The sequence below is a fragment of the Nomascus leucogenys genome, chromosome 8 (assembly GCF_006542625.1).
Source record: "Nomascus leucogenys isolate Asia chromosome 8, Asia_NLE_v1, whole genome shotgun sequence".
Classification (NCBI taxonomy): Eukaryota; Metazoa; Chordata; class Mammalia; order Primates; family Hylobatidae; genus Nomascus; species Nomascus leucogenys.
Window position 1 is genome coordinate 107,308,692 of NC_044388.1, and position 13,514 is coordinate 107,322,205.

At 42.7% G+C, this 13,514-nt stretch overlaps 1 protein-coding gene across 6 annotated transcripts in view; it reads left to right on the forward strand.

Annotated features, from left to right (window-relative positions):
- The window catches only part of NUP214 (nucleoporin 214), a 111,682-nt gene that overhangs the window by 63,700 nt on the left and 34,468 nt on the right, over nt 1-13,514 (forward strand). For all 6 annotated transcript variants that reach the window (XM_030818049.1, XM_003276754.4, XM_030818050.1 and 3 more), the window contains 4 exons: nt 2,971-3,055; nt 6,012-6,073; nt 7,977-9,773; nt 12,261-12,331. In XM_030818049.1, coding sequence (XP_030673909.1) covers nt 2,971-3,055; nt 6,012-6,073; nt 7,977-9,773; nt 12,261-12,331 — 2,015 coding nt within the window. The remainder of the gene's footprint in view (nt 1-2,970; nt 3,056-6,011; nt 6,074-7,976; nt 9,774-12,260; nt 12,332-13,514) is intronic.

Genomic DNA, 13,514 nt, shown 5'->3' on the forward strand with positions numbered 1-13,514 from the left:
CATATTTGACGAGATCGGGAGCATTCAGGGTAGTATGACCATGGACAAGAGATCATATTTGAAAGCCTTCAGCTAATGAAGAATTTCTAGAAAATTAGTATGCCCTTCAATGGCTATGTAGACTTCTGAAATTTTGAGGTTAGTTTGAAAATGATAGAGCAATAGGAGAAAAACCTCCCTTTAAATTCTTTTCCTAAAATGGAGCAATAGTATTATCTTTTTCTTCCTTGCTGGATGATCACAGTTGAGAGGAATGGATCAGAATGCTAAATGCTATTTCTTCCACTAAAAGGAATTAAAAATTCTGTTGGTCCACAGTGACAGTTCAAAAGCCTGTAAGGTAGAGAAAGTAAAACAGATTTGTAAGATCTCAGAGTGTATAATGAGTCGATATTATGAGATTTTATGGCTTCACATAACTTCTCCTACACTCACTCAAGCATAATTATTCTTAATTTGGTTTTCACAGTAACCATGAGTGTTTTGACCAGACACTTTGTCCAAGTGTCATTGCCCAAACCAACTTTATGCAGAATGTGGGTCTTCCTCAGTGTCCCCTTTTGTTGGCTCCTTTATTATAGCCTACCTAATTTGGCATGTATTACTTCCTGCTGCAAGGGTCTTGTGCTGTCTGCAATACTGAATTTTTACAACACTGTGGATTCTGGCATTTGTTTCAATTGTGCTCTTAAGTGGGCCTTCAAGCAAATTTTGTTAGAAATTGAACTTCATGCATTAGCAGCCTGCCTCTCGTAATCTTAATCATACAATCATTCTGACTTTCTCTGTAATCCCAAACTTTCTGATTGGATACTGGGTTTATCTTTAGTAGCTATTCCTTGCAGAAGGAAGCCATTATTGCATAAGCCAGAGTTGCATTCTAGAATTCGGAGTGGTATGGAACCACAGTTGGTATCATGTACGCCTCACATGAGAAGGAGGTATCTAGCACTTCTCGACTGGGGCCTAAAGCTTTATGTTAAAAGGAAAATTTTATAGTGGAATTGTCAAAAGACTTGAGTATTTTACAAAAAGGTTTTGAAAGATCATATACTCTTTTTTCAAGGACTTCATTGGAGAGGTTTTTGTCACTCTTGGAGTTAGAATCAAAGAAACCTAAGGAACTTTGCTTTATGCATGTCTAGGCAAGTAGTGTGACTTCCAAGAAATTTCCGAGATTCACCATTCATTGCTGATCATGAAATCCTCCCTTTCATTACGAGGTGTTCACTTCTGTTTTCACTTGCCAGGTAATCAAGGTTTAAAAAAGAACTTTTTTCTTTTGGTAGGGAAACTTCCCTGAAAGGTGCTGCTTAAGAGTTTGCAAAAAGTTTCTTTTTGAAAAAGAGCATTTCTAAAACCTCTAGAGAATAGTTCTCTTACTAATAATGGAAATACCTTCATTGTTTTTCTGATTATAAAACTATTACATGTCCAGAAAAAGTCTACGGTGTAGAGATATATAATGTAGAATGCGAAAGCTGCCCTATAGATTCTGTATTCCAGAGATAATGATTTCATGTATATCTCTTGAGGTTACTTCATTGTTTTTTAAAGAAAAATATCCTATATACTGCATATCCTATATATATTGATTTTGTAACTTATTTCCCCTTCTCTGCCCCCTCTTACAATAAATGTCTTGGTCTCTGCAGGTCTGATACAGATCCACCTTACTCATTTTAAGAGTTGTCTACAACCTCATTGTGTAGTTACACCCTGTTAAATTTAACTAGTACTCTGCTGATTATTTAGATTGTGACTTTTCATCCCGTACACTTTACATTATATACCAGTAGTTTTAAAAATATTTGTACTACTATCTACCCTGTGTTTGTTTATTTTAGAAGGTTTTTTTTTTTTTCTTGTTGTTGTTTGGTTTAGTTTCATTTGATTTGGGCTTTTTAAATACAGTTTTCCTCTTCCCTTTCCCCCTTCTGAAGTGGAGCAAGGCCGGGCGTGGTGGCTCATGCCTGTAATCCTAGCATTTTGGGAGGCCAAGGCAGGCGGATCACCTGAGGTCAGGAATTCGAGACCAGCCTGGCCAACATGATGAAACCCTGTCTCTACTAAAAAAAAAATACAAAAATTAGCTGGGCATGGTGGTGCATGCCTATAGTTCCAGCTGCTTGGGAGGCTGAGGGAAGAGAATCGCTTGAACCTGGGAGGCGGAGATTGCAGTGAGTCAAGATTGTGCCACTGCACTCCAGCCTGGGCAACAGAGCGAGACTCTGTCTCTAAATAAATAAATAAATAAATAAATAAAGTAGAGCAGTAGGGAAAAGATTGAAGATTGTACCCAAACTATAAGTAAGTAGTTAGAGTGAAATCGAACATGGGGAGAATTGATGGATTGCACTTTTAACCTTCTTGCATGTCTCCATATTATAGCAATCATGTTTTACATCTGTAATTTTAAAAAAGCACGATTATTTGTTAAATACCAACAAAATCTATGGAAAATGCAGAAATGTATATAGAAGTAAACAGCCTTAAAGTCACTACTCAAAAGTATTTAGTTTATGAACCTATTTCTCTTTTGGATTTTTGTCCTTCAGCATAGATTAATTTCAAATAATTATAAAGCTACATTATATATGGTTTTATTTACTTTTGTGGGGAGGGGGCTTAGCCTCACATTATAAGCATTTTCCCATAGCATTGAAATATATGAGTGTACTTTTAAAACTATACATTTAAACTATACTAGAATTATTTTGATATCTTTTCTGTAAAGGAGAGAGTGGCCCACCTTAGACTGGAATTAACACTGACAGAGCCACGGAGCAATTTCAGAGACCTCGAGCACAAGTGAGGCAATGTGCTCACTCCCCATGGCCACTGACATGTCACAGAAGGCACATGCAGTGCTAAGCAGCACCTCACAGGCTGAGCTACAGGGAATTATACACTGGAACAGTGTTTCTGTCTTTTTGTAATATTCTTTTTTTTTTTTTCTCGTAATTTCAGGGACAGCCAAGATAGAAACAGCTGTGACTTCAACCCCATCTGCTTCTGGGCAGTTCAGCAAGCCTTTCTCATTTTCTCCATCAGGGTCAGTAATGAACTTAAGTTTTATGGCAAATTACTAGCAATTAGCTTCCCCAAATCTTACAATTGTAGATATATTTATATACTTACTAAATGTCTATGAAGCCAGAGTTCTTACCATGGCAGTAATACATCTGATGATAGTGGCAGTAGTTTAATGTTCTCATGTAAATTGATTTTCCCTTTGCAATTCAAGTTAATACTTGTTTGTTACATATTTGTGTATCTGTTTGGTTTTTTAGCCTAAGCCTCATTTTCTTTGGGTAATGAGTCTGCTAAATTCTGTAGTTCATCTAGTTTGTGGCACTGAGGTGTTTCCATTCTGACACCATTTTGGGGGCTAGATGTGACATTCAAGTTGGCTTGCTGGACAAACATGGTGGCTCACGCCTATAATCCTAGTGCTTTGGGAGGCCAAGGTGCGGGGGATTGCTTGAGGCCAGGAGTTGGAGACTGACCTGGGTAACATAGCGAGACCTCATCTCTACAAAAAATTGAAAAATTAACCAGGTGCGGTGGTTCACTTCTATAGTCCCAGCCACTTGGGAGGCTGAGGTGGGAGGATCCCTTGAGCCTAGGAGTTCGAGGTTACAGTGAGCTATGATCACACCATTGTACTCCAGCCTGGGCAACAGAGTGAAACCCCGTCTCCAAAAAAAAAAAGGCTTACTGCATCGAGAGTACAATATACTAAACTTCTTAGAGAATGTAATGAAAGATAATAGGCATTTGAAATTTGAGGTTTTATATAGATGTGGAGGAATCTGTTTCCATTTCTTTTAAAAAAAAACATAATGATGGCTGTACTTGTAAAGTTGAGTTGTTTTTAAAAATGAAAGAATCTTCTAAACCTTATCTCAAGATGAGCCTTTGTTAAGATGGCTGTTCTCTGTGCCATGAGCACTCATGTTGAAACCTGTGTGAGCTGCTGAAGCATTCTCTTCCCTGCAGTGATGGGGTTAGACTCTGTGGAACTGAGATCAAAATGTGTCAAAAGGATTTTTTGCCATTGAAGCACTGTGCATTCAGTTCCATTAGAAAAGCCTCTTAAGTTCTTCAGTTTATGCTTTTGTAACTAGGATCGTATTAACCAGTCTCTTTTTCCTGATTTTAATATATTTTTTGAGTGTCCTTCAGCCTAAGGAGAAAAGAGGGTATTAGAATATTATTTGAGGGGGAAAGTAATATATATATTTTTTCTTTATTATAAATCATTATGTTTTATACTTCCCAAAGGTAATTTGCAGCAAATTTTAAAGAGTAGGTCAATGCCAAGAATTCTTGCATCCTTTACAGATGGCTAATAATCAGTCTTTACTTCTGTGAAATGATATTCTTCTTCTTTTTCTTTTTTTTTTTTTTTTTTTTTTGATTTTCAGGCAGAGTCTCACTCCGTCACCCTGGTTGGAGCACAGTGGTGAGATCTCAGCTCACTGCAATCTTCACCTCTCGGGTTCAAGTGATTCTCTTGCCCCAGCCTCCCAAGTAGCTGGGATTACAGATGTGTACCACCACGCCTAGCTAATTTTTGTATTTTAGTAGAGATGGGGTTTTTTCATGTTGGCCAGGCTGGTCTTGAACTCCTGGCCTCAAGTGATCCACCTGCCTTAGCCTCCCAAAGTGCTGGGATTGTAGGCATGAGCCACCGCACCTGGCCCTCTTCCTATTTTTAAAATAACCCAGAAAAGGTGGGATCATTGAATCAATGGCTTGAAACTATTACATAAAATTTCTTCACCAAGAAAGGTTGTGTTTTTTTTTTTATTTTTAATATGATGGGCAAAGGTGTCTTAAGTTATTACATTATTTAGTATATTTGATGTGCTTGGTTCCTTATATTTTAAAGCTAGTTTGAAATTTGCGATTTGAACTGTGTGTGTGTGTGTGTGTGAGAGAGAGAGAGAGAGACTGAGCAAGATTCTGTCTCAAAAAACAAAAAAGTGCAGTGGCACAGTCATGGCTCACTACAACCTCCGCCTCCAGGACTGAAGTGATCCACCTGCCTTAGCCCCCCGAATAACTGAGACTACAGGTGCGCACCACCACACCTGGCTGATTTTTGTTTTTTAATTTTTGGGTTTTGGTTTTTGGGGGGTTTTGTTGTTTTTGTTTGTTTGGTTTTTGGGTTTTGGTTTTTGTTTTTGTTTTGTAGAAACAGGGTTCCACCATATTGCCTAGGCTGGTCTCAAACTCCTGGGCTCAAAGGATTAACCTGCCTCAGCCTCTCAAAATGCTGGGATGTGAGCCACCATGCCTGGCCTGAGTTTTTATCACAGTGAATAATCTGTTCTGATTCACACTTGCGTGAGATTTTCTTCCTTAGCGATGGTGTCTTCACTTACAGTGTAAAGAAAACGTACAAAAGGAGAGAGGAGATGGTGAAAGGAGTCACAAAGTTTTGAACTAGATTTTCCTAGCCCTAAAACTCAGTTCTGTCAAAATGACTGAGTTAGGGCTACTATTTCATTGTATCCATTGTTTTCCCTAGCAGGGTGGGGCTCTCTGACATGCTTGTTGGTCTTGGAGGGGTTCTGAGAGGCTCTCCCTAGTCTAAGTGCTTCTGTCTCGCCAGACCTTCCTTCTGTCCCCTCACTTAACAGACCATCTGCTCCGGCCACCATTCCCACATGCACATTTGTCATGTGTCTCTACTGCTGCAGCTTTGCTCATCTTGCAAGAAGTCCCCACTCAAACTTCTGCTACAGAAAGCCCAGCCATCCCCCAATGGGCTCTCAACTGCTATCCCCATTGTATCTCACCCACAAACTGCTTCTCTGCTTAGAGATCATAGAGTGGCCTTACTGCTTCTGAGATAGGTGCTTTGACTCTGTTGTCATTTATCTTCTAGATTGTAAATTCCTGAGGGCGGTTGGTATGAATGAATGACAAAATGGAATATTAAGAGGGCGATATTGTGCCTTGGTTTGTTCCTTTTTAATTTCTCTTTTTCCACTTGTTAGGACTGGCTTTAATTTTGGGATAATCACACCAACACCGTCTTCTAATTTCACTGCTGCACAAGGTACAGACTCTGTGTTCAGGAGCATTACTCATGTGTTTTCTCTAAACAAGTACAGGTTATTTTTGCCCACATGTTAGTATTTGACTTGTTCCTGAGTCTTACTTACAGTATCTGCAATAAGTTCAGTGTTGATAATGTGCATTAGAAATATGCTTAATTTAAGAAACTGATGTGAAGGATTTCTATTTTTATAATTAAGGACAAGGAAAGGATTTGCTTCTAGAAAATCAGGGCTGTGCTTTAACATTTAAATGTTAACATGTGAATTAAAATTTCTCCATTTTTTATCTGTAATTTAAAATTTCATCAATTTATAGGGTGATTCTGTAGGGCAAGATAGACATAGTAATAGATAGACTGTAGAAATGAAAGACCAAACTCATTTTTTTTCTTGATAACATACCAGCAAACACACACATCCCATGCATGTTGTTAAAAATCCATCAATAGACTGGGCGCAGTGGCTCACACCTGTAATCCCAACACTTTGGGAGGCCGAGGCAGGCAGATCACCTGAGGTCAGGAGTTAAAGACCAGCCTGACCAACATGGAGAAACCCCGTCTCTACTAAAAATACAAAATTAGCCAGCCGTGGCGGCACATACCTATAATCCCAGCTACTCAGGAGGCTGAGGCAGGAGAATTGCTTGAACCTGGGAGGCAAGGTTGCAATGAGCCAAGATTGTGCCATTGCACTCCAGTCTGGCAACAAGAGTGAAACTCCATCCCAAAAAAAAAAAAAAAGAATCCATCAATAGTATGTTTTTAACATTTAAAAGAATTTGAAGACCTATAAAGAAACCAGATCTATTTGTTAAGTGCCTTTCAGTTATCCATTTATAATTAAGTCTTTTATTTTATTTATTTTGAGATGGAGTCTCACTCTTGTCATCCAGGCTGGAGTGTAATGGTGCAATTGCAGTTCACTGCAACCTCCACCTGCTGGGTTCCAGCGATTCTCCTGCCTCAGCCTCGCAAGTAGCTGGGATTACAGGCGCCCACCAGCACATCCGGCTAATTTTTGTATTTTTAGTAGAGACAGGGTTTCACCATGTTGATCAGGCTGGTCTCGAACTCCTGACCTCGTGATCCACCCGCCTTGGCCTCCCAAAGTGCTGGGATTACAGATGTGAGCCACCACACCCGGCCTCATTACTCTTTTATTTATTAACCACTGTTGTTTGACCAGGCCTTATGGGTGCTTTACCCATATTTCATGCGATCTTTGTAACAGCTCAGTGAGGGTAGGTATTGTAATGATCTAGATTTTCCAGATAGGGGAATTGAGGCTCAGAGAGGTAAAGCAACCTTTCCAGATTCACACAACCAGCGAGTGGCAGAGTGCGTAGCTCCAGAACCCATATCTTTGACCACCAGACCATACTGCCTCTGTCAAATAGCTGACTTAGTAGAGCACTAATAAGTAGCCATTAATTGTACATAAAAATGATTTTCTGTGGACTGACACTTTATTTGCTCATAAAAATGAAGGAAGAACTTCCATTTTGAATCAAGTCCTGGTCTATCAGGAGGTCCACAGGCCATTGCTGTGCTGAGGATGTTACTAAGGAAAGCACACAGCTAGGGTAAATTAAGGGAAGAGGCTTTTTTATTTCTCTTTGAGATAATATGTTAATTTCACATATCCTAGATATTTTGTATTTGTTGTGATTTAATGGTCATAAAAAAATACTTTTTCCTTTTCACCTCAGACGACTCAGAGCTGATGTTTGTGTGGAGAAGCACTCATTCCACCTCCTTAGAGAAAGGTGCTGTGAGAACAAGGCACCCTGGCTCTATAGAGGGAGGAGAGAAACTTTGGCTTAGAAACACAATCAATGGAAATGTAATGGGTCATCTTTTGCTAAATCCAACCCATTTTCTAATTTCTTTTTCTTGCTAGGGGCAACACCCTCCACTAAAGAGTCAAGCCAGCCGGACGCATTCTCATTTGGTGGGGGAAGCAAACCTTCTTATGAGGCCGTTCCTGAAAGCTCACCTCCCTCAGGAATCACATCTGCATCAAACACCACCCCAGGAGAACCTGCCGCATCTAGCAGCAGACCTGTGGCACCTTCTGGAACTGTTCTTTCCACCACCTCTAGTAAGCTGGAAACCCCACCGTCCAAGCTGGGAGAGCTTCTGTTTCCAAGTTCTTTGGCTGGAGAGACTCTGGGAAGTTTTTCAGGACTGCGGGTTGGCCAAGCAGATGATTCTACAAAGCCAACCAATAAGGCTTCATCCACAAGCCTAACTAGTACCCAGCCAAACAAGACGTCAGGCGTACCCTCAGGGTTTAATTTTACTGCCCCCCCAGTGTTAGGGAAGCACATGGAGCCCCCTGTGACCTCCTCTGCAACCACCTCAGTAGCACCACCAGCAGCCACCAGCACTTCCTCAACTGGCATTTTTGGCAGTCTGCCAGTCACTAGTGCAGGATCCTCTGGAGTCATCAGTTTTGGTGGGACATCTCTAAGTGGTGGCAAGACTAGTTTTTCATTTGGAAGCCAACAGAACAATAGCACAGTGCCCCCATCTGCCGCACCGCCAACTACAGCTGCCACTCCCCTTCCAACATCATTCCCCACATTGTCATTCGGTAGCCTCCTTAGTTCAGCAGCTACTCCCTCCCTGCCTGTGTCCTCCGGCAGAAGCACAGAAGAGGCCACTTCATCAGCTTTGCCTGAGAAGCCAGGTGACAGTGAGGTCTCAGCATCAGCAGCCTCACTTCTAGAGGAGCAACAGTCAGCCCACCTTCCCCAGGCTCCTCCGCAAACTTCTGACTCTGTTAAAAAAGAACCTGTTCTTGCCCAGCCTGCAGTCAGCAATTCTGGCACTGCAGCATCTAGTACTAGTCTTGTAGCACTTTCTGCAGAGGCTACCCCAGCCACCACCAGGGTCCCTGATGCCAGGACGGAGGCAGTACCACCTGCTTCCTCCTTTTCTGTGCTTGGGCAGACTGCTGTCACAGCGGTTGCTATCTCAAGTGCAGGCCCTGTGGCCGTCGAAACATCAAGTGCCCCCATAGCCTCCAGCACCACGTCCATTGTTGCTCCCGGCCCATCTGCAGAGGCAGCAGCATTTGGTACCGTCACTTCTGGCTCATCAGTCTTTGCTCAGCCCCCTGCTGCCAGTTCTAGCTCAGCTTTCAACCAGCTCACCAACAACACAGCCACTGCCCCCTCTGCCACGCCCGTGTTTGGGCAAGTGGCAGCCAGCACTGCACCAAGCCTGTTTGGGCAGCAGACTGGTAGCACAGCCAGCACAGCAGCAGCCACACCACAGGTCAGCAGCTCAGGGTTTAGCAGCCCACCTTTTGGCACCACAACCCCAGGGGTCTTTGGACAGACAACCTTCGGGCAGGCCTCAGTCTTTGGGCAGTCGGCGAGCAGTGCCGCAAGTGGCTTTTCCTTCAATCAGCCTGGGTTCAGTTCCGTGCCTGCCTTCGGTCAGCCTACTTCCTCCACTCCCACATCCACCAGTGGAAGTGTCTTTGGTGCCGCCTCAAGTACCAGTAGCTCCAGTTCCTTCTCATTTGGACAGTCTTCTGCCAACACAGGAGGGGGGCTGTTTGGCCAAAGCAACGCTCCTGCTTTTGGGCAGAGTCCTGGCTTTGGACAGGGAGGCTCTGTATTTGGTGGTACCTCAGCTGCCACCACAACAGCGGCGTCCTCTGGGTTCAGCTTTTGTCAAGCTTCAGGTAAGAATTTGTGGAAGCTTTTTACTTTGTTTCCCTCTTTGCTATTTGAAACATTAGCAACAGACCCCTATTACTTTTGTAATTAAAGGGGAAACTCAAAACCCAAAAATAATCTGTAGGTTAAAGAAGACAGCTTGGAGCACATGTGGTCTCAGGAACTTGTTTGGCCTAATTGGCTGGATCTGTTACAGCTTAATGCAGCTCCAGTTTTGCTTCTTAGCAAATTGTCCACTCTGCAAGCCACCAGAGTGCCAGTTTCATGGGGAAAAATCAAGCATCTTTAGTTGAGGTCCTGGCAAGTAATTTAATGACCGATAAATAGGAAATTTCAAATTTGGAAGGCACTGTAGAGATCATTATACCCAAAGCTATCAAGCCTCAAGGAGACTGCTCTAATGTCAGGATAGTGCCAGTGGAACCAGCAGGAGAGTCCAAGTGTCATCATAGTCCACCGCCCTGCCAGTGTTTTCTGTCTCCTCTGACACCATCTTTCTTACTGTAATGGCAGTCACTGACATTTGATTTGGGTTCTTTTCTATTTTCAGTGTTGTGGCTTTTTGTAAAAACTACAGTTTACTGTTTTTGACAGTGAAACCTAATTCTTCACTATTGCATTTTGCATTTTAGCAGCTACTTTTACTTCTAAAAGTTATCAATAAGCAAGGCAATTTGAAAATCTGTCCTGATATTTGCTTTCTGATAGTTATCTTATGAAAGGTAATTCTTCAGCAATAGACTCTAGGAGAAAAGCAAGAATCAATGATTTCATGGTGGGCAAGATTACTAGTAACTGCTAATTCATTATTCGATGATAACTTGAAAATGGTTCATAATTTATTAGAAAGGAAACATTTTCCTTTCTTCAACAAATGTTTGTTACACTCCTCCTAAATTCAGCTATAAGGACACGGTGTTGAAAAGACAGACATGGTTTTGAGAACTACCGGATGCCCTGTGAAGAGGCCAGAGGGCCGCTGAATAATGGGAAATGTGCTGACTTGGTCCAGAGAATGGTCAAGGAGAAGGCCCTATGAGTCTTAAAAGAGAGGAGAACGTGTAACAGTCCGTATCACTACCGCACCATTTGCTCTGCAGTCAGAACCTGAGACGACCTCATGCACAGGCATGGTCATACTATTTCAACAAATTCAGAACCCAGGAAGGAATCTTCTTTCATTTAGTATCTGTGTGGAAAGGTATCTGAGCTGTCTACTTCAGCCCTAGTTGAGGAATTGAGTCTTGTCCAAGCTCACCTACCCAGTCAGTGACAGAAATGAGAATAGTGGCTGGGCAGGCGGCTGACACCTGTAATCCCAGCACTTGGGGAGGCTGAGGCGGGTGGATCACCTGAGGTCAGGAGTTTGAGACCAGCCTGGCCAACATGGAGAAACCCTGTCTCTACTAAAAACACAAACATTGTCGGGCGCAGTGGCAGGCGCTTGTAGTCCCAGCTACTTGGGAGGCTGAGGCAGGAGAATCGCTTGAACCTGGGAGGCGGAGGTTGCAGTGAGCCGAGATCGTGCCACTGCACTCCAGTCTGGGCAATAGAGCGAGACCATCTTATAAAAAAAAAAAGAAAGAGAGTAGAACTCCTGCTTCACCTGTCTGGAGCCTTTGGTATAGTTCTGCCTCATCTTCCCAGGCCCTGTTCAGCTCAGCACTTCAACCATGTTATGCCATCTGGAAGAAAGATAAACTACCCTGAAAAGAATGTGGTATTTGAGATTCAGAAGAAACCTAGTAGTAGAAATATTCATAATATTAGGTCATTAGAAAGAATTTCTGGTCACTGGAAGTCTGAGGATAAGCTATTCTTAGCCCCCATCCACGTGGGGTTTGGTAGGAGAGGATTCATTCCTCAGGGCTTTAGAACTTACACTATTTTAAAATGTTAGCAATGAAAAATGGTCTTTAAAGTATTTGCTCAGACTTTTCTCCATACTAGATGGGGAAATATTTTATTCATAAGTTGATTTATTATGGGCTATCTTAGCACACCTGAATGTCATTTAAAAAGAAACAAACTTAGGCCGGGTGCGGTGGCCCACACCTGTAATCCCAGCACTTTGGGAGGCCAAGGTGGGTGGATCATGAGGTCAAGAGATCAAGACCATCCTGGCCAACATGGAGACCCGGTACTGAAAATACAAAAGCTGGCGGAAGGCGGAGCTTGCAGTGAGCCGAGATCGCGCCACTGCACTCCAGCCTGGGCGACAGAGCAAGACTCCGTCTCAAAAAAAAAAAAAAAAAAATTAGCTGGGCGTGGTGGTGCACACCTGTAGTCCCAGCTACTCAGGAGGCTGAGGCAGGAGAATCGCTTCAACCGGGGAGGCAGAGGTTGCAGTGAGCCAAGATCCCACCATTGCACTCCAGCCTGGTGACAGAGCAAGACTCTGCCTCCAAAAAAAAAAAAAAAAAAAAAAACTTTAATGTTGTGAAAGACTCATCCAATCCAAATTGAATTTTTGTTTTCTTTGTATTTTACAGGTTTTGGGTCTAGTAATACTGGTTCTGTGTTTGGTCAAGCAGCCAGTACTGGTGGAACAGTCTTTGGCCAGGTAAATATGCATTTGTCTTCATTCATGTCAACATGTATCAAACCCATTCACTTCATCTTCACTGTAATGTAACCAGTTCATGTTGTACATCTAAATCCAGCAAATAGCCATGTGTGGTTCTTAAGCTGTACTCCCTTCAGCTGCCTTGGAGATGCAGAAGTCTCAGCCTCTGATTAAAGAGGATCACTAGAATTTTGATCCCCCTTCCACAGTCTTCTGGGAAAGTATTTTGAAAGCACATTGCCTGATTCCTTTTTTCTTTAGATACAGGATCTTGCTCTGTTGCCCAGGCTGTAGTACAGTGGCACAATCATAGCTCACTCTAGCCATAAACTCCTGGGTTCAAGCAATCCTCCTGCCTCAGCCTCCCCAGTAGCTAGTATTGTAGGCATGCGCCATAACACCCAGCTAATTTTTTATTTTTGTAGAGACACAGTCTCGCTATGTTGTCCAGGCTGGTCTCAAACTCCTGGCCTCAAGCAATCCTTCTGCAAGGGGATTACAGGTGTGAGCTGCCACGCCTGGCCCCATTGCATGATTTCTATCAGTCCCCTGCCTGTTAGGCCAAGGGTTGACAAACTTCAGTCTGTGGGCCAAATACACTGTTTGGCTTTTTTGGGGTTTGTTGTGTAACTTCTTAATCTAAGAATGGTGTTTGTGTGTGTGTGTGTCTATATGTATACATATATGTATGTACACACACACACATATAGATATATTTTGTTTGTTTGTTTGTTTGTTTTTGTTTTTGGAGGAAGGGTCTAACTCTGTTGCCCAGGCTGGAGGACAATGGCGCAATCTTGGCTCACTGCAACCTCTGCCTCCCAGGCTCAAGTCATCCTCCCACCTCAGTTTCCCAAGTAGCTGGGACTATAGGCTTGTGCCACCACACCCAGCTATTTTTTTTTGTATTTTTGGTTGAGACAGGGTTTTGCCATGTTGCCCAGGCTGGTCTGGTCTCTTAACTCCTGAGTTCAGGGTGATCTGCCCGCCTTGGCCTCTCAAAGTGCTGGGATTACAGGCGTGAGCCACCGCGCCCAGCCAATTTTAAGTCTTTTATACAAATTAACTCATGTAAGCATCACAGCACTTGCATAAGATAGGTGCGATTATTATCGCCATTTAAGAGATGAGGACACTGAAGGCCCAGAGAGGTTAAATTGACTGTTACATCAGACACCAG